We start from the raw sequence: 19952 nt of genomic DNA on the forward strand, positions 1-19952 counted from the left end.
ATCCTCCCCTCCCAGTGGCTGCAGCGCGGCCGTGGCTCCCAGGCCGGCTCCTGGCCCGTGCACTGGGCCCGTAGGGAGCGCGGGGCTGGCAGCTCACGGCTGTTTCTCTCTCGCAGGCACGGACGGGGGGTCTGGTGGCTCAGCCGCAGGTACGGCCTGGGACCGGGGGGATGGACGGGGCGGCCCCAGCTCTCCGTGCTCCCCGGTGGGACCCACAGCCGTAGCCACATCAGGCTGTGGGAGGGGGTCACCAAGACCCCCAGAGCAGAGAGTTGGGGACAGGGAGGTGGCCCTGGGTGACACCGTCTCTTCCTCCCGTCCCTGCAGGGGTCACCGCCGAACCGCTTGTAGAGAACTGCTAGTGCAAAGCAAGGACAAGTCTCCAACAGCCTTGGTGCTCAATGGTTGCTGAAACCAGGACGCAGAGCGACGCAGGACAGGACAGTAGCTGGAGCGAGGGGGAGGGAGGGAGTCCCGCGAAGGCAGGAAGGCCTTGCCTCGGCCCATCCCCCACGGTCTATGAAGTGTCTTCTTCCCCCCCACGCATACGGCCTGGGGGAGGGACCTGCTGCCACTTCTCTTGGTTGGACTGGTCGCCCCTCCGGAGTCGACTGGTATCTCTGCCACTGCTGGCACGGGGACGAGAGAGGTTCCAGAGGTCCAGAGCCTGAAATCTCTAAAGAGGGACTCTTGCTTGCTGGGGAGGTCACTTTTTAGCTCAGCTAAGAATCCCAAGACCTGCTGAAGCCTTAGACCGCAAGCTGTGAACTTTCACCTAGACACGCTGACCGTACGTGGCACTCTTCCTTAGCTACGTGAAGGAAGGCCCTGGAACGGGTGCAAACCGGGAAGAAACGGGAGCCGAAAGCATCGGCAGAAGCTGCAGCTGATGAAGATGAGAAAAGGAACGTCCTGCCTGGAGATGGGGACAGGATGCAATGAGGAAGAAGAAGAGCCCAGACCCAAATATTGGTGTTGGGCCGAAGCGTCGCATGAGAGGAGGGGAACTTGACTGGAAGGGTACAGTTGCCCAGGGCTTGCTTTGTTCGGGGTCCCTCCCTGGAGGCACCCAGCTCGAGCTGCGCTTCACCGCTGTACCACTCAATAAATTCCCCTGGCGTACGTCGTGTCGGAGACTGTGCTTCGGGGAGACCTGGGGTCGAGCCTGCGGGGAGAGAAGGCGCCCGAGGGTGAGTGTGTGTGTGCGCGTGTCGGGGTGTGTGTGTTGGTGTGAGCGAGGAGTGAAACAGTGGAGCTGCGCGCTGCGAAGGGACTCCGGTGCGAGCAGTTAAAGTCTCGGGTGGTGCGCGTGCGACTCCCTGCATGGTGTGTGAATGCTCGGGCAGCTGCTGCTCCTTGAAGCCGGTGCATCAGGCAGGTGAGGAGATTGGGTTGCTCCCATGCTGCGAGAGCGGGGCTTAAGAGGCTGGAGCTAGAAGGTAGGGAAGGGCAGGAGCTGGGATCCGTTGCTAGGGACTGTGGCATTGATGGATGGGAAGAGGGGCAGCCACCCGCCGCCTCTGGAGGTGGCTCTTGCTGGGCGGGAAGGCAAAGCCTCCTCTCCTTACAGGAAGATCCTGTAACCCGGCGAGGTAAGTGGGCTGCCAGAGAGGAAGGTGTCTGGTACGTGAGGGCGTTCGTGGTGCTCTACAGTGACCCGGACAAGAATCGGCCCCCCAAGGATCGGGATGGCATCCGGTGCATGCGGTCTGTATGGCGGATGTTTGTACGGAGCACACGGACGTGCGCCAGCGACTCGGTTTTGGGCTTGGGCAGACATGGAGGTGCCAACGGTCCACGGCCTGGTCTGCCAGCTCCAGCGATTGGAGGAGAAGCTCTGTTCCCCCTTCCCACCGTGGGTCTTTGTCTCAGCTGCAGACCGACTGTTCCCCAAGGTCTGGCCGCTGGAAGAGAAGATGGAGAATCTCCCTCCTTGCGCCTACAGGCCAGCATCTCGGCTACCAGGAGCCTGCTCAAGCCGACGGGGACCCTGGGCACACCCCGCGTGCCACCTGGTGGGGTTCTCTCTGCGTGACCATGGGGAGGACGCGAGGAAGTGGGACGGTGCGCCTGCCTCGGTCCTGGAAGCCCCCATACAAAAATGTGGGGAAGTAGAGTGGCTAAAAAGGGCCCATCCAGGAAGATTTCTGCTGCGGTTGCCATCGAGCAATTCCCCCAGCGCAGTAGATGGGCTGAGGATCCGTCTCCTCCTACCGGTCCCGGTCCAGTGGACGTATGTCCTCGTGGGGTCGAACCTCGCAGCCACAGCAGTGTGCCAAGGAGGCCAAGAGCATCCTGGCTTGTATCAGGAATAGCGTGGCCAGCAGGACTAGGAACGTGATGGTCCCACGCACTTCCCATGGCAGCAGTGACAACCGGAGGGCGAGCGCTCAAGACCCTGCAGCCGGGCCGGGCGGCTCCCCAGGCCCCCGCGACCCAGCTGGATCCCCTGCGAAGGAATTGTGCTTGATTTTGATAGAATCCTGGAATGGTTGGGGTTGGAAGGGACCTTGAAGATCACCTGGTTCCAACCCCCTGCCATGGGCAGAGACACCTTCCACTCAACCAGGTTGCTCAAAGCCCCATCCAGCCTGGCCTTGAACACTTCAGGGATGGGGAATTGTCGTGGTTTAACCCCCGCCAGCAACTGAGCACCACGCAGCCGCTCGCTCACTCCCCCCCCGGTGGGATGGGGGAGAGAATCGGAAGAGTAAAAGTGAGAAAACTCAGGGGTTGAGATAATAGGGAAAGCAAAAGCCACGCGCACAAGCAAAGCAAAGCAAGGAATTGATTCACCCCTTCCCATCGGCGGGCAGGTGCTCAGCCGTCCCCAGGAAAGCAGGGCTCCATCCCGCCTAACGGTGACTTGGGAAGACAAACGCCATCGCTCCAAACGTCCCCCCCTCCTTCTTCTTCCTCCAGCTTATATACTGAGCGTGATGTCATACGGTATGGAACAGCCCTTTGGCCAGTTGGGGGCCAGCTGTCCTGGCTGCGCCCCCTCCCAGCTTCTTGTGCCCCTGGCAGAGCACGGGAAGCTGAGAAGTCCTTGACTGGCGTAAACTCTGCTCAGCAAGAACCAAACCATCGGGGTGTTTTCAACATTGTTCTCATCCTAAATCCAAACCACAGCACTCTACCAGCTACTAGGAAGAACATTAACTCTCTCCCAGCTGAAACCAGGACAGTGCCCACCCCTTATTCCATACCATTTACGTCATGCTCAGGTCCCACATTATCCAATACATCCTGATTAACCACCCCCCCCCCCCTTAGTCTATGGAGCACCCGTGTGAAATGTCTGTAAAATGTCCATAAACATCCCCAAATGTCCACCCAATGTCCCCTGAGTTCATTTAGTCCGTGACTTTGGGCGCCATCCGTGATGCTGGTGGCTCAGGACAGGAGAGGTGGTGTGTTGCGTGGAGTTATTGGGCACCAAAGCCCCCTCAGGTCGGGTCACTGCTGCGCTTGCACTGCTTCTTGTAAGGCTTCTCCTCCAGGGGTTCAGGTGGTTCCTGCTATGGTAATTCCTACAACATGCAACTCAGATCCCGGGTCACAACAATTCAAAGGTATTTCCATTCCAGTCTCCTCCCCTGGCCCCTTTGGACCAGACCATTGGGTTTAACACTGCAATGGACTCCTCCCCTTGCCCCTGCTCCGGCTTGGACTTCTCCACAGCCTGCAGTCCCTTAGGGGTTTACCTGCTCCAATGGAGCCGTGTCTGTGAGCCACAGTCTCTCCAGGGGCGTACCTGCTGCGGCATGGACTTCTCCACAGCCACGGTCACTTAGAGGTGCACCTGTTCCAGCGTGGCCTTCTCCATGGGCCACAATGCCTTCAGAGACAGACCTGCTCCAGCGGGGCCTTGCCCGCAGCCACAGTCTCTTCAGAAGTAAACTTGCTCCACCATGGCCTTACCCAAGGCCACACGCTTTGAGGGGCTCCAGCATGACCTCATGCACAGCCACTGATGCTTCAAGGGGTACCTGCTGCAGCACGGGCTTGTCCACAGCCACAGGTGCTTCGAGGTGTACCTTCTCCAGCGTGGACTCCTCCTTGGGCCACAATCCCTCCAAGAGGTATGCCTGCTGCGGCACAGACGTAACCATGGCCACAGACGCTTCAGACATACCTGCTCTGGCGTGGGCTTATCCACGGCCACAGACGCTTCGGGGTGTCCTGCTCCCGCGTGGCCTCATCCACAGGTGACAGTCCCTTCGACTCGAGGTCACACTGGAGCTCCAGCCTGTCCAGGGCAGCGGCACAGAAACAGCAGCGATGCCCTGGCCGTCTGCCAGCCCAGGCACGTGGCCGTTGCTGTTATCAACATGTTCCCAGGCACGGCAGAGTGAGATGATCAGCAGTTCAGCAGCACAGCAGGCAGCAAAAGCAAAAGCAGCCGCTAACGAGCACCAGACTCTAAGATACAGTAAGGCAAGCAAGCCCCGGGGCAAGCACAGAAGCCTGCCGATTACTAGCCAAACAGCACTAACAGCTATAAGTTCGATCTAGCACATTCCAGTTAGATCCGTCGTGACCTCGAAGCCTTTGAGCCCCACGTTGGGCGCCAAAAAGGACTGGCGTGGTTTAACCCCAGCCGGCAACTGAGCACCACGCAGCCGCTCGCTCACGGCCCCCACCCCAGGGGGATGGGGGAGAGAATCGGAAGGGTGAAAGTCAGGGAACTCGTGGGTTGAGATAAGAACAGTTTAATAATTGAAGTAAAATGGAATAGAATAGTAGTTGTAGTAATAATAACAACAACAATAATAATAATAATAATAAAACACAACACTAATATACAAAGGAAGTGACAGACGATGCAATTGCTCACCACCCGCTGACTGATGCCCAGCCCGTTCCCGAGCAGCGATTGAGGCTCCCCCAGCCAGCTCCCCCCAGTTTCTATACTGGGCATGACGTCACGCGGTATGGAACAGCCCTGGGGCCAGTCGGGGTCAGCTGTCCTGGCTGTGCCCCCTCCCAGCTCCTTGTGCACCGGGCAGAGCACGGGAAGCTGGAAAGGCCTTGACTGGTGTGAGCACTGCTCAGCAACAACTAAACCATCAGTGTGTTACCAACATTATCCTCACCCTAAATCCAAACCACAGCACTGTGCCAGCTACTAGTGAAAAGGGGCTTTAGAGTGTAACTATAAAAGTTTAACTATTGTACAAAAGGATTGAAGTAAGGAGTCTTGCAATCTCTCAGCGAAGGACAGGTCCTGATCAGAACAGCAACTTGTCTGGAAAACCAGCTGAAACCGACCCTGCAGCTTGGACAAGAGTCAAGGAGCAACGGAGTCTGCGCAAGAGCAAGGGGTTACCAGCGGTGACGAAGAAGAGTCATCAGCCTTCATCCCCACGACCCCCCGCGACCCCCACCAGGAGGCACCGCGCAAGCGCAGCTGGGAGGGGTTTATGGAAACGACCTCTGGGGGCGAATTTTAATACAAAGCGGGGACAGGTCATGCATATGTCTAGGCGTAGTGGGAAACCTGATGTCTATGTAACACTTTGTCGTATAAATCCAGGACAAGCCTCCACGTGGGCGCGCACGACTTTGGCGGGATGACCCCCCGTGCTGCCCAGCGCTGAATAAACATACCTACTTTACAGCCTCACGGGCTGGGGAGTCTGTTCCCGCACGTCAGTTTGGCGAGCCAGGCAGGCGAGTCTCTGCTCGACCGCGGGACCGACTGCGGAGCGGATGCTCCTGGGCGCGCCCCGAGCATCTTCCTCGGAGGAGCCTCCGCTGCCAGCCGCTCCCCGCGGGAGCAGACAACAACCTCCTGAAGCCGCGGATCAAACGGTATGTTTTACAAGAAGGGCCAGTAAGTCGTACGCTTGGCCGGGGCTGCTGGTAAACCGCGCAGAGACGTCTGGCGTGCAGCATAGTCCCCGTAGGGGAGGAGGGTACCCTGGCCGATGGAGCGGCCAAGGAGATCTGCTGGCCGATAGAGCGGCCGCTAGCGATCCTGGGGGTAGATCGAGCAAATCTGAGGTCACCGCTGCATGCCGGTGTCGGGAGCCAGGATGGACCTGCTAATGACTGTATAAGAAGCAGGAGAAGGGTAAGCGGACCTCTCCCAAAAGTATTTAAATCTTTGCAGCTGCTGAAGGGATATCAGCTGGAGCGATAATTATCTGTTTCATTTACCCGGGTATCGCATATACTACATGTATGGATTGTATGGATTGTATGTACGTGTTGTATGTATGGTATGTAAAAATTTGTGTGTGTGTGTGTGTGAGACACAGCATCGCTGTGAAGTGAGCGCGGAGTCCTGCTCCGCGGTTTCGTTTTCCCGCGAGGGAAACGGCCAGAGACGGACGAAGCGAAAGGAAAAGGTGGTAAGGATGTAAAGCAGTAACTCTGTAACCCTCTGAGTGGTAAAGTGTGGCCCGTGGAACTCACTGTTAAGATACTGTGGGAATACAGGAGAGAACTGGGACCAATAAAATGGGAGGGTCCCAGCAAAGTAAAGAGATACCAAAGAAATCTCCATTAGGTTGTAGTTTATATCGCTGGCAGGACATGGGGGGTCCTCCTGGAGGAAATGTGAATAAGAAAACTCTAAGGATTGTAATCAGTGATGGCCATTGTATAAATTAGATGATGAAGTACAATGTCTTGCTGCAACTCCTGTTATTTTAAGGAGGGAGGGAAAATGGGACGAAGCTCTGTATGCGGATATGTTTTTCACCCTCCGAAATCACCCTGAAAGATTGCGGTTTTAATTTTGCTCCCCAAGATCCCACGGTGTTGGCTTTGGCAAAGGAAAACCAGAAAGAGTTAGGGAAGGTGAAGCGGTGTTGTTCAGCAGGTAGCGTGGGACAGAGGTGTTTGAAGGTGAGAGGGAAACCCAGAACCCAAGCGGGGTTGCGCAAAGGTTTGAGTGGATTACTGAGAAGTTGGACCCGGACTGGAAAGACGTGGATCTCATGCTAGATGATGACTGAAACGGAGAAGCAGCTTGTGTTAAAGGCAGCCCGAGCTCACGTAGCCCAAAGGCAGTTAACTGTCCACTCTGGATGCTGTCAAGCAGGGGCAGACTGAAACGCCCACGGAGCTTTGAGATCGCTTACGGGCTGCTGTGAGAGGATTTATTGCTATGGAACCGGAGTCAGCAGCTGTCGGTGTATCTGGTTTTGGGGCAATCCACTAACGATATCGGAAAGAAACTTCAGAAACTTAAGGGACCAGATATAAGGAATTTAGAAAGTCGCTGGAGGAAGCGTGGCGAGTATATCGGAACGGGGAGGGGGAGGACAGAAGGCAACTGGGAAAGGAGATGGTGGCTGCGTTAGCTCGGCAAAGTTTGGAAAGCATGCAAACAGGAGGAGCTGGGCAAATAGGGAGAGGACTGGACAGTAGAGGAAGGGGTGGTTGGAGATATAATCGTATATGTGCTTATTGTAAAGGGTTCAGACACTGGGAAAAGCATGCCCCCGCAGACACGTAACGTGAGGGCCGTGGCAGAAGTACAAGAGAACGATTGCCGGGGACCAGGGGAATCCGCCCTCGCGGGACCCTTGGTAACAAAGTTCAGCTAGGGAAAGGAGAGAAACCTGTCGAATTTTTAATAGACACAGGTGCCACATTCTCTGCATTGACTCAAACCTTGTGAAACCAAATGTTAATGATGTGAGAGCAACTGGAGAGGCTGAAAAGGCTTTTTCTTGAGACCATTAAAATTTAGCATTGGGAAGAGTGTGGGGATTCACAAATTTCTCTACCTGCCTGAGGCCCCTAGACCATTGCTGGGGAGGGACCTATCAGAACAACTAAATGCCAAAATAAAATTTAGAAATGAGGAAATTGAATTTAAAATACCAGATGAAAATCACATTTAAATTTTAAGTTTGGTTAAAGCAATACCCCTTGGAATTGGAAGATAGGTGAGGGGTCAAAAGTATCATAGAAGAGTTTATAAAATTTGGACTATTAACTGAATGCTCTTCAGAATATCACACTCCCCTTCTGCCTGTCAAAAAGCCTGATGGCAAAACTTATCGATTGGCGCAAGATTTGCGGGCAATAAATCAAATAGGTGAAGATTTGTATCCAGTAGTGGCAAACCCATGTACTCTGCTGACTGGTTTAAAAGAAACGTATGAATGGTTTATTGTATTAGATTTAAAGGATGCATTCTTCTGCCTTACCATGGCTCCAGAAAGCCACGATTTATTTGCCTTTGAATGGGAAACCCCTGATACAGGACGACAAACCCAGCTGACCTGGACAGTGCTACCCCAAGGATTCAAAAATAGCCCTACCGTTATTAGAAATCAATGAGCTGAGGGACTGGAGACCTGGGAGAGGCCCCCGGGAAATGGGATTCTTTTGCAATATGGGGATGATGTCTTAATAACCGCAGAAAAGGCTGAAAAGTGTACGGAATGGACTGTGAGCTTGTTGAATTTTCTGGGACTAAGTGGTTATCGAGTCTCATTACAGAAAGCCCAAATCCTGAAGAAGGAAGTGATAGACCTGGGATTCGTGATTTCTAAGGGACAAAGACAGCTCGGGAATGACCGAAAGGAAGCTATATCTGCAGGGCTCCAGGACCGACCGTGGTAAAAGAGCCTCGGACCTTTTTGGGAATGACAGGTTGGTGCTGATTGTGGTTGCAAGGAACCGAAATGGGAGCTGATGAAGGCTCCAGCTTTGGCCCTACCAGATGTAAAGGCAAGGGGTGGCTCTGGGAATTCTGGCCCAGAAGCTGGGTCCTTATAAACGAGCTGTAGCAATAAGCAGGACATGCAGACTGTCGTGCATGATTGTATAGAAACTGTTGAGGCTGTGTATGCGAGCAGACCAGACTTGGAGGAGGAGCCGCTGGAGGAAGCCGACCGGAGGTGGTGTACTGATGGGAGCAGGTTCGTAAGGAATGGAGCTGGAATGGCAGGCTATGCTGGAACCACCGCAGAGCGACTGGTGGAAGCAAAGTCACTCCCGAAGGGCACATCTGCACAGCGAGCTGAAATCACTGCCCTAGCGAGAGCGCTGGAGCTGGCCGACGGGCTGCGAGTAAACGGACGGATTCACAATGCGCCTTTGGTGTAGTCCGCGCCCCTGGAGCAATTTGGAAGGAATGAGGACTCTTGGCTGCTCAAGGGAAAGGTATAAAACATGCTGATGTAATTTATGCCGTACAACTCCCACCAGCAGTGGCAATTATGCACTGCAAAGGACATCAGAAAGGTAACGCTGACAGGGACGTGGGAAATAAACTGGCCGATTACGAGGCGAGGCGAGCTGCGGAACAAGGGGAGGTATTAAGGATAAATCCTGAAACACCTTTGCCACTGCCTGAAACCACTGAATACGATGAAAAGGATCAGAAGCTGGTCCCTAACTTCGGAGCTGAGATCAGCCCATCAGGATGGGCACTGTTGAAAGAGAACAGAATAACAGTTCTCTTCAGCGTATTACGGTAACTTATAAAAACAGAGCACAACAAAACTCACCGGGGAACGGAAGCCTTACACAACTCTCAAATGGGAGCTAGGAATTTATGTCGGACTCTAAAGACTGTAGTTAATAGATGTGAAGTATGCTTAAAGAACAACCCAAAAGTAGAAAACCGTGTGAAATTTGGAAATATCAGCAAAGGAAATGTTCCCGGTTAAAATTGGCAGATAGATTTCTCCAAACTCCCCAGAGAAGGGGGATATAGGTATTTGCTAATATTAACTGGCACCTTTTCAGGCTGGCCAGAAGCATTCCCTCCCAGGACAGCCAAGGCTCGGGAGGTAACTAGAATATTACTGCAAGAGATAAGACCACGTTTTGGGGTTCCAGCAACCGTATCCTCTGACAGAGGACCACATTTTATCTCAAAGGTAGTACAACACGTGGTAGCATTAAGCAAACAACTCAACAAAATTGAAAAACGTGGTCGGGACTCGAAGTAGAGGTTGAGATGGACCTGTACATAACAGCCAACCTGGAGATTATGTCTATAGAAGGTCTCTTGCAGAAAAAGACGACGTTTCCAGGTGCTCCTTACCTCCTTCACCGCCATCAAGATCGAAGAGCAGAGTGCCTGGATACATCCCACCAGAGCGAAGGAAGCACCCAAATCTCCATGGAAAGTCGCGCAAGCACAGCAAGGAAAGCTTACCCTGCCACGACGCGGACTGTAAGCCTAACAAGAAGACTGGGGGCGTGGGAGAGTAATACCTTTTTGCAGCTACATGACAAAATTGCTAGCGCCGTAAGCTGGTCCGACTGCTGGATTTGCTCACACTTGCCCGCAAACGCAAGGCATGGCCACCCCGTGGTCGCTACCATTTTTCCCAGTTTTTCGGAGGTAGCCAATGCCTTTACCAATACATCCCTCTCCGAGCAGGCAGAGATACCAAAAAGGGATCTCGAATGGCAGATAGATTTAAGCCTACTCTGGAATGAGACGGAAGGAGTACCTTGTGTCCAGAGGTGCTACCTAGAAACCACCACCCAGAGCACGGGAGGGAAGAGCACAGCCAGACATTGTGGAATTCCGAGTTTTGTTGGGGCCTACTCCAATTGCACTGGTTACATCAAGTATGGAGGTGCAAATATGTGGGATAGCAAACAGCCCCGGAGAAACGCCAGCAATATCCCCAAAGGCTGGCCAACTCCTGTAGGTCAGGGATGGTATTGGGTCTGTGGGAAGTGGGGATAGAAGGGATTGCCCTTAGGGTGGAAGGGCCGATGTGCTGTAGGGACCATAGTCCCTGACGTTACGATTGCACAAGACGTAACCAGTTTACGCACGCTTGGCCTATTACGCACCTATATGAAACCTATAACCCATCCCATCAAGAGAAAACTGAACCCTTTAATAACGAGGCCAACCAGGTTTCATAGCTTTGCGAGGTGGTTTCTTCCACGGTGAGGAGTTAGTGAATGAGAAAAGGCCTTAGTTAACATTTCAGCTGCAATGGAAATGATCAGTAATGCTACAGCTGATGCGCTCACGGCTCGACAGAAAGAAATTTCTTCCTTAAGACAAGTAACACTTCCAAACAGGCTAGGGCTGGATTTGCTTTTCGCTAAAGAAGGAGGTTTGTGTACGGTTCTTGGTGAACATTGCTGTACCTGTGTTAACCAAGACAAGAGGATTGAAAAAGATTTATTTCAAATTTGGGAAAAAACCAAACTCTTGCATGAAGCGGCCCAAGATAACACATCTTGGGGATTTAGTGACTGAATAGAAAAATTAACATCTTGCTTACCAAACTTGGCATGGTTAAAACAATTGTTTATTGTGACAATTATAGTTGTAATTCTGTCCATGGCTCTGTGTGTAATAATTCGGTGTGCTTGGTGGCATTGCCAGAGCACAGGGCATTCCTACAGCGAATGGAAAAAGAACCAACTTCGACCAAGACTTGAACCTAACAAATATCTTGAGAAAATGTTAGATAAAGAAACATTATATTAAAATAAGATATAGTAAAAGAATTTACTAACTGTATAGAAAAGGGGGGGGCTGAAAAGGGGCTTTAGAGTGTAACTATAAAAGTTTAACTATTGTACAAAAGGATTGAAGTAAGGAGTCTTGCAATCTCTCAGCGAAGGACAGGTCCTGATCAGAACAGCAACTTGTCTGGAAAACCAGCTGAAACCGACCCTGCAGCTTGGACAAGAGTCAAGGAGCAACGGAGTCTGCGCAAGAGCAAGGGGTTACCAGCGGTGACGAAGAAGAGTCATCAGCCTTCATCCCCACGACCCCCCGCGACCCCCACCAGGAGGCACCGCGCAAGCGCAGCTGGGAGGGGTTTATGGAAACGACCTCTGGGGGCGAATTTTAATACAAAGCGGGGACAGGTCATGCATATGTCTAGGCGTAGTGGGAAACCTGATGTCTATGTAACACTTTGTCGTATAAATCCAGGACAAGCCTCCACGTGGGCGCGCACGACTTTGGCGGGATGACCCCCCGTGCTGCCCAGCGCTGAATAAACATACCTACTTTACAGCCTCACGGGCTGGGGAGTCTGTTCCCGCACGTCACTAGGAAGGAAAAAAAATCAACTCTATCCCAGCTGGAATAGAGCTGGGTTCCTCTGCCACAGCAGAGGCAGCTTCACTGCCTCCCTATAAATGGAGTCCCACCGGGGAGGGGGGGGGGCAATTGTGTCGCTCCTCCTTTTGTGTGTTCCTTCCATTAACTCCTTCATTACAGGCAGAGTCACTACACACCGACCTGGCGGAGTCACCCACCATCCTTCAATAACCTTCCTCCATTTCAACAACTCCGCCAGTTTATCCTCTTTTGCAGTGTCCACGGGAACTTTAATTTCCAAAGCCGCCTCTGGGGTCAATGCTGCCACCGTCGCCAACACAGCCACCCTTTTTGCAGCTTCGTCGGCTTTTCCGTTGCCCTTGACCACATCGGTTTGTCCCAATTGCTGCACTTGACAACGTAGCACTGCTGTTTCCTGAGGTTTATTAACCGCCTCAAGCAGCTTCATCATTTCTGTGCCCTATTTTCTAGGCTTTCCCTGTCCTCTTTCTGGCCAAATTGCACCACGAGCACGCATTACCCCAAAAGCCTACTTTGAGTCAGCGCACGCGTTAGCCCGCTTCCCATCCGGTAATTCCAGCCTTACTTCTCTTTCCTTTTCCAAGGTTACAGCAGCGTCCCTGGCCTTTCGCTCTCCTTTAACCACAAAGCTGCTCCCATCAGCGAATCCTTCCCAAGCAGGAGGTTGCAAAGAAGTATCCTTTAAATCCGGGCGGCTGGAGCACACTTGCTCAAGGCTCTGTAAGCAGTCACGTTGCAATTCCTCTTTTTCCCGCAGGCCGAGCAACGACGCTGGGTTTAAGGCACTGGATGCTTTCATGACTACGTCTTCTTGCTCAAGTAACATTGCCTGACAGGGCACCATCCGGCGTGGGGACAGCCAGTGACGTCCTTTTTGGTCCAGGACAGCTATAACTGCGTGCGGTACATGGACAGCAATTCTCTGTCCCATCGTTCGTTTCCGCGCCTCTTGGATTAAGAGCGCAGTTGCCACTACCGCTCTCAGACATCCCGGCCACCCCGAGCTCCCTTTAGCCAATTGTTTCGAAAAGTAAGCCACCGGTCTTTTCCAGTCCCCTCGAGTCTCCACAAGTACTCCCAACGCTCGACGGCCTCGTTCAGGCATATAAACTGCGAAAGGTTTTCTCAAATTAGGGAGACCCAATGCCAGAGCACTCAGAAGAGCGAATTTTATACCGTCCAACCCTTTTCCACATTCCGGAGTCCATTCCAACCCTTCCCCTGGCCCTTCAATAGCCGCCTCATACGAGGGCTCAGCCACCAGTCCAAAATCAGGTATCCAAAGGCGACACCATCCGGCCATTCCAAGAAATCCCTTTAACCCTCTTTTTTGATTTGGGGGAGGCAATCTGACAGATTGCTTCCCTTCTCTCAGCCCCCAACTTCCTTTCTCCTGGAGAAATTTCAGAACCCAAAGACGTCCCACTCTTCCGCACAATTTGGGCTTTCTCCTGAGACACCCGGCACCCAGCCAGTCCCCAAAAGTTCAGCAAACTGACAGTTGCTTCCTCACATTCCCCAGTCGTCTTTGCCCCGAACAGAACGTCATCCAGATATTGCAGCAAGCCCATTAACCAGTTCTTACCTTGCCACAGCTCCACTTCTTCCGCTAACCCATCACCAAACGGGGTGGGGCTGTTCTTAAAGCCTTGGGGGAGCACTGGCCAGCACAGCCGCGTTCGGCCTCCTGTTGTAGGACTTTCCCATTCAAAGGCAAACAACTTTGGACTCTGTTCTGCCAGAGGAATACAGAAGAAAGCATCCTTGAAAGCCAAAACCGTAAAATTAACATTAGAATCGACCGTCGGAGTCAGCGGAACGTACGGGTTTGGCACCGCTGGGTGAACGTCAGTCGCTGTTTGATCAATAGCCCTTAAATCTTGCACTCGGCGATATTCCTGAGAGCGTGGCTTTTTACTGGGCAAACTAGGAGCGTGATGCTCCGACTGGCATTCTCGTAGCAGTCCATATTTCAACCAGTTATTAATTATAGGCTCTGATCCAATACGAGCTGCCAGCTTCGGGGGAGATCGTTTCCGTCTTACCGGTTTTGCTCCCTGCTTTAATTCCGCTTTTCCCGGTTCGGCTGATTTGGCTCTTCCAGGCTTTTCTGTTGCCCACACAAAGGCAACTGCCGCAGCCGTCATTTCGGAGGGGATTTCCACCTTGTTCTTCATGTCCTCGGTTCCTGTGGATTCCTGTAACATATAAACTTGTGCTTCCCAGGCGTTCTTTCGAGCAACATGCACTTGAATGTTATCTTTATCTGAAGTTATTTGTGCTCCCAATTCATTCAGCGCGTCTCGTCCCATCAGAGGTAAAGGACGTTCTGGCACCTACAGAAACTCACGGGTCAATATTCCGTTTCCGCTTTTGCAGGTCATGGGCTGGAACAAGGGTTTAACCTCTCGTTTCCCCGTGGCACCAACCGCTGACATAGGAAGTTTACTCACGGATCCCTTACAACTATTTAATACTGGATACGTTGCCACTGTACCCACTAAGAAATGAACAGCTACAGGGAGGAATCATGGAGTGGCCTGACCCCGTTTCCGCCAAATTCTGAAATTATTACCTTACCTATGAGCTATTTGCCGGCTCTGACCCCCTGGTCAGTATTTCCCTTAGGCGCGCTCGGCTCTCACCCCGCCGCTCAATTAAGGCAGCCCTTGCCGAGCGGCTATGTGCGACTTGAATCTTCTGCGGAAGCAGCTGGCCTTATAATCACGTTTTACAACATTTTACACTTATCAATCCAGGAATTTGCCCCGTCACAAATACCTCTCCTCGGCGTTGCACCTTTGAGTCGCTTGTCACCCCGACTTCGGAGAGAATCCCGAGGGGTCCCCGATCAAGAGGTCGGTGCGCGCCGGAGCTCTCTCCGGTCCGGTGCGCCGTCAGGGACGGCAAGACGATCCGGGCAAGGCCTTATGGCAGTCCCAGCCGCGTCAGCAAAACGTCGCCCCCAAAAGCAGGCTTCTTCTCCCTGGTGTGCAGCGATTGCGCGTTTTGAGTCATCATTCTGAAGCCTAAGGCTTCGCAAGGCGGCTGCGTAGCATTAACCTCCCGTTGTCACCTGAACCTGTGGTTACTAATGCTCGTCGGAGCAGCTAGCGCTTTTGATGAGAATAAATGGTATTTTGGGTGACATCACCTCCTAACGGGACTCTGTGCTCCTCCGTGACACCTGCCCGTCACAGCAGTGTGCCAGTCCCCGGTGATGTCTGGGAGGCTGACGTCTCCCGTAAGGACAAGGGCGACCGATGCAGAGCTGTCTCCTACTTGCCTAGGGAACGCCTCATCGGTGCTGCCACCCCGGCTGGGCGATGGGGAGTGGGCACCCACCGCGCCGTCTGCTGTGTCCTCCGTCCCCCGATCCTCACCCAGAGGCACTCGACCGCGTCACCCCCAGCTGTAAGGGCCGCGCGGCCAAACCTCTCCCCTCCGTCCCTCGCCTGCCCTCCTGACGAGCTGGTGGCCCTCCGTCCCACCGCCCCGGCCTGGGGCCCCTGCCCCGACCCCTGACACCCCGGTGAGCAGCGCTAACGGTGGCTAACCCTCCTGACGAGCTGGTGGCCCTCCGTCCCACCGCCCCGGCCCGGGGCCCCTGCCCCGACCCCTGACACCCCGGTGAGCAGCGCCAACGGTCACCGATCACCACAACGCCTGGCAAAGCCCCCGTTCCGCGCCATTCCTCTCTGTCGATGCCAACGCCCCCGGGCTCGCTCGTGCTGCCGTTAATTCCCGGCCGGGCGAACAAGGGCCCGGCCGCCCCCCCGCAGCGAGCGCCCGGGCGGAAGGACACAGCGCGGGCGGGGCGCAGCGCTCGCCCCGCCTCCCTCGCCGCCGGCCGCTCCCGCGGAGGGCTCGGCCCAGCTGCCGCGCCGCCATTGGCCGCCTCCGCCGCCACTCGTCGTCCCTGCGCGCTGACTGGGCGGAGCCGCGGGCGGGCCCCGCCCCTGGCTCCCCTCAGCGCCGCCCCGGGGCGGGGCCGGGCGGGCGGGCGGGCGGCGGCGGCGGCGGCCGGGTCCCCGCGGGGCGGCGGCGGCGGAGCTCGGGGCGGGCCCCGGCGCAGGTAGGGAGCGGGCGGGCGGCGCCGCTGGGGCTCGGCCGCTCGCTGCGGGGGGCTGCGGCGAAGGGAGCCCGGCGGGCTCGCCCTCCCCGTGGCGCTGCCCGCCCCCGGCCGCCCCCCGCCCCGGTGCCCGCCTCCCTCCCTGCCGGGGCCGGTGGGGGAGCGGCCGCTCGCGGCCTCCCCCCGGGCGCCGTCCCCGGAGCCGTGGCGGGCCGGGAGCCGTGGCGAGGCGGTCGGGGCCGGGCGGCCTCTCCGGCAGCGGCAGCGGCGGGAGCCGCTTTGCCCCGGCCCCGCCGGCGGCGGCGGGGGGAGCGGTCCGGTCCCGCGGGGGGGCCGGGCCTGGGCCGTCCCGCTCCTGCGGCAGCAGCGGGAGGGCCCCGGGCCTCGGTCTGGGCCTGGGCCCCGGCAGCCGCGGCTCCTTGTGGCGCCCGGGGGAGGGAAGGGGCCCTGCGGAGGCTTCTCCCTGCCCGTGGCGGCCTTGGGCTTCCCGGGGCGGGAGCTGCTGAGGGGCCCCGGCCCGGGCCCCGCCGGGCGTCGCTGTCGGTGACGGCGGAATTGCTTTGGGCTGAAGGGACCTTTCGGGGTCCCCCGGTCCAGCCCCCCGCCGCCAGCAGGGCCCCCTTCGGCCGGGGCAGGTTGCTCAGAGCCCCGTCCAACCCGGCCCCGAATGTTTCCAGGGCCGGGGCATCTGCCCGCTCCCTGGGCAACCTGTGCTGGGGTCTCCCCACCCTCAGCAGGAAAAGCTTCTTCCTTAGCTCTAGGCCGAACGTCCCCTCTTTGGGACGCAGCTCTGAGCCGTTCCCAGGCGTCCTGTCCCCGGATCCCGAGTTGACCCCCGTCCCCCTGCGCCGCTTGGGGGGAGGAGGTGGAGAAATCGGGAGTGAAGCTGAGCCCGGGAAGCAGGGAGGGATGGGGGAAGGGTTTTGGTTTTTTTTTAAGGTTTGGTTTTATTCCTCGTTACCCTGCTCTGCTTTGTCTGGCAAGAAATTAAATTAATTTCCCTAATTTGAGCCTCTTTTGCCCGTGACGGTAACTGCTGAATGATCTCCCCGTCCTTATCTCGGCCCACGAGCCTTTTGCCGTGCTTTTCCCCCCCGTCCTGTTGAGGAGGGGAGTGGCAGAGCGGCTGGGTGGGCACCTGGTGCCCGGCGAAGTTCAGCCCACCACAGCCCCGCAGACGGGCGCTGGGAAATCAGAACAGAATAGGTGGAAGGGAGCTACAAGGATCCTCCAGTCCAACTGCCCGACCGCTTCAGGGCCGCCCACAAGTTGAAGTGCATTAAGGCCCTTGTCCTTGAGGCAGCTTTGAGCCGTTCCCAGGCGTCCTGTCCCTGGATCGCAGGGAGAGGAGCTCAGCACCTCCCTCTCCACATCCCCTCCTCAGGAAGCTGCGGAGAGCCATGAGGTGGCCCCGCAGCCTCCTTCTCTCCAGGCGAGACAAGGCCAAAGTCCTCCCCGCTCCCCAGGGGCCGTGCCTTCCAGCCTTGCACCAGCTTGGGTGCCCTCCTCTGGGCGTGTTCAAGGACCTTGATGTTCTTCTCAACTGGTGGGGCCCCCATCTGCACACAGTGCTCCAGGTGAGGCCGCACCAGCGCTGAATACAGCGGGATGATCCCCTCTCTTGACCGGCTGGGGATGCTGTGTTTCATAGAATCATGGAATCGTTAAGGTTGGAAAAGATCTTTAAGATCATCGAGTCCAACCGTTAACCCAGCGCTGCCAAGGCCACCACGAAACCATGTCCTCAAGCACCACGTCTACCCATCTTTTGAATCCCCCCAGGGATGGGGACTCAGCCCCTGCCCTGGGCAGCCTGGGCCAGGGCCTGGCAGCCCTTTGGGGGAAGGGATTGTTCCTAACATCCAACCCGAACCTGCCCTGGCGCAGCTTGAGGCCGTTCCCTCTCGTCCCATCGCTTGTGACTGGGGAGCAGAGACCGACCCCCCCGGCTCCAGCCTCCTTTCAGGCCGTTGCAGAGAGCGATGAGGGCTCCCCTCAGCCTCCTCTTCTCCAGGCTGAGCCCCCCCAGCTCCCCCAGCCGCTCCTCCCCAGCCTTGTGCTCCAGCCCCTGCCCCAGCCTCGCTGCCCTGCTCTGGCCACGCTCCAGCCCCTCCATGGCCGCCTTGGGGTGCGGGGCCCAGCGCTGAGCACAGCATTCGAGGGGCGGCCTCACCAGTGCCCAGCACAGGGGGACCATCCCTGCCCTGCTCCTGCTGGCCACACCATTGCTGACACAATCCAGGATGCCATTGGCCCTCTTGGCCACCTGGGCACCCTGCTGGCTCGTGTCCAGCGGCTGTCGACCAGCACCCCCAGGCCCTTTCCCGCCGGGCAGCTCCCAGCCGCTCCTCCCCACACCTGCAGCGGTGCCTGGGGTTGTTGTGCCCCCAGGGCAGGACCCGGCCCTGAGCCTTGTTGCCCCTCACCCAGTGGCCTGGGGCCATCGACCCGGCCTGGCCAGGGCCCTCTGCAGAGCCTCCCTGCCCCCAGCAGATCAACAACTGGGTTTGACTCTGTTCACCACCACTCTCTGGGCTCGGCCCTCCAGCCAGTTTTTACCCCAGCGCAGAGTGCGCTTCTCCAAGCCGTGAGCAGCCAGCTTCTCCAGGAGAATGCTGTGGGAGACAGTGTCAAAGGCCTTACTAAAGTCCAGGCAGACAACAGCCACAGCCTTCCCCTCATCCACTGAGCGGGTCACCTTGTCATAGAAGGAGACCAGGTTAGCGAAGCAGGACCTTCCCCGGCACCGGGGTCAGGCTGACAGGCCTGTAGTTCCCCGGATCCTCCTTCCGACCCTTCTTGTAGAGGGGCGTCACATTTGCTAACTTCCAGTCAGCTGGGACCTCCCCGGTTGACCAGGGCTGCTGATAAATGAGGGAGAGTGGCTTGGCCAGCTCCTCCGCCAGCTTCCTCCGTATCCTCGGGTGGATCCCGTCTGGGCCCACGGACTTGTGCGCATCCAGGTGGAGGAGCAGGTCGGTGACTGCCACCTCTTCGACAGCTGCGGTTTCATTCTGCTTCCTATCTCCATCTCCCAGCTCTCCCAGCCTGAAAACCCCGAGGATGGCCAGTCTGACTATTAAAGACTGAGGCAAAGGCGGCATTAAGTACCTCAGCCTTCTCCTCCTCCTTCGTGGCAAGGTTTCCCTCCGCATCCAACAAAGGAGGGAGACTCTCCCTGACCCTCCTTTAACGGCGGTGGCCAGTTTAAGTTTGAGCTGGGCCTTCGCCTTTCTTATCCTCTCCTTGCGTAACCTCACAACATCCTTGGAGTCCCCCTGAGTCGCCTGCCCCTTCTTCCAAAGGCGGTAGGCTCTCCTTTTTTTCCTGCGTTCCAGCCAAAGCTCTCTGTTCAGCCGGGCCGGGCTTCTCCCCCGCCTGCTCGACTCGCGGCACACGGGGACGGCCTGCTCCTGCGCCTTTGAGACTTCCTTCCTGAAGAACACCCACCCTTCCTGGGCTCCTTTGCCCCTCAGGACGGCCTCCCGAGGGACTCTGTCAAGCAGGCTCCTAAACAAGCCAAAGTCGGCCCTTCTGAAGTCCAGGGTAGCGGTTTGGCTGATCCCCTTCCTTACTTCTCCAAGAATCAAAAACTCTATCGCGTCACGGTCGCTGAGCCCAAGACGGCCTCCGACCGCCACATCGCCCACCAGGCCCTCTCTGTGCGTAAACAGCAGGTCCAGCGGGGCACCTCCCCTGGTCGGCTCCCTCACCAGCTGCGTCAGGGAGTTCTCTCCCGCGCGCTCCAGGACCCTCCGAGACTGCTTCCTCTCTGCCGTGCTGTATTTCCCGCAGAGATCTGGGAAGTTGAAGTCTCCCACGAGAACAAGGGCT

General features: G+C 56.3%; 4 protein-coding genes across 11 annotated transcripts in view; 3 read left to right on the plus strand and 1 right to left on the minus strand.

Annotated features, from left to right (window-relative positions):
- The window catches only part of LOC309601103 (class I histocompatibility antigen, F10 alpha chain-like), a 3160-nt gene extending 2038 nt beyond the window's left edge, over positions 1 to 1122 (plus strand). For all 3 annotated transcript variants that reach the window (XM_082333978.1, XM_082333977.1, XM_082333979.1), the window contains exons 6-7: positions 117 to 149; positions 328 to 1122. Coding sequence is in view for 2 of the 3 variants with exons in the window: in XM_082333977.1 (XP_082190103.1) it covers positions 117 to 149; positions 328 to 362 (68 nt within the window). In the remaining variant the exon portion in view is untranslated. The remainder of the gene's footprint in view (positions 1 to 116; positions 150 to 327) is intronic.
- The window catches only part of LOC309601100 (uncharacterized protein), a 27183-nt gene extending 14304 nt beyond the window's left edge, over positions 1 to 12879 (plus strand). The window contains exon 2 of the mRNA XM_082333974.1: positions 12804 to 12879. The gene's annotated coding sequence lies outside the window, so the exon portion shown is untranslated. The remainder of the gene's footprint in view (positions 1 to 12803) is intronic.
- LOC309601098 (class I histocompatibility antigen, F10 alpha chain-like) overlaps positions 1 to 15852 on the minus strand; it is a 34446-nt gene extending 18594 nt beyond the window's left edge. For 2 of the 5 annotated variants that reach the window (XM_082333971.1, XM_082333968.1), the window contains exons 1-2: positions 14828 to 15852; positions 13632 to 14382 (exon numbers count right to left, since the gene is read on the minus strand). In XM_082333971.1, coding sequence (XP_082190097.1) covers positions 13632 to 14358 — 727 coding nt within the window. In that variant the 5' untranslated portion in view covers positions 14359 to 14382; positions 14828 to 15852. Of the gene's footprint in view, positions 1 to 5825; positions 13157 to 13631; positions 14383 to 14827 lie in introns of those variants that run through there. The other 3 variants (XM_082333967.1, XM_082333966.1, XM_082333965.1) reach the window with 3 other exon arrangements.
- LOC309601097 (uncharacterized protein) overlaps positions 1 to 19952 on the plus strand; it is a gene marked incomplete at its 5' end in the record, with an annotated part of 30894 nt that overhangs the window by 7107 nt on the left and 3835 nt on the right. The gene's annotated exons all lie outside the window — the stretch shown is intronic.

Source organism: Platalea leucorodia (assembly GCF_965183815.1).
Source record: "Platalea leucorodia genome assembly, chromosome: 28".
NCBI classification, from domain to species: Eukaryota; Metazoa; Chordata; class Aves; order Pelecaniformes; family Threskiornithidae; genus Platalea; species Platalea leucorodia.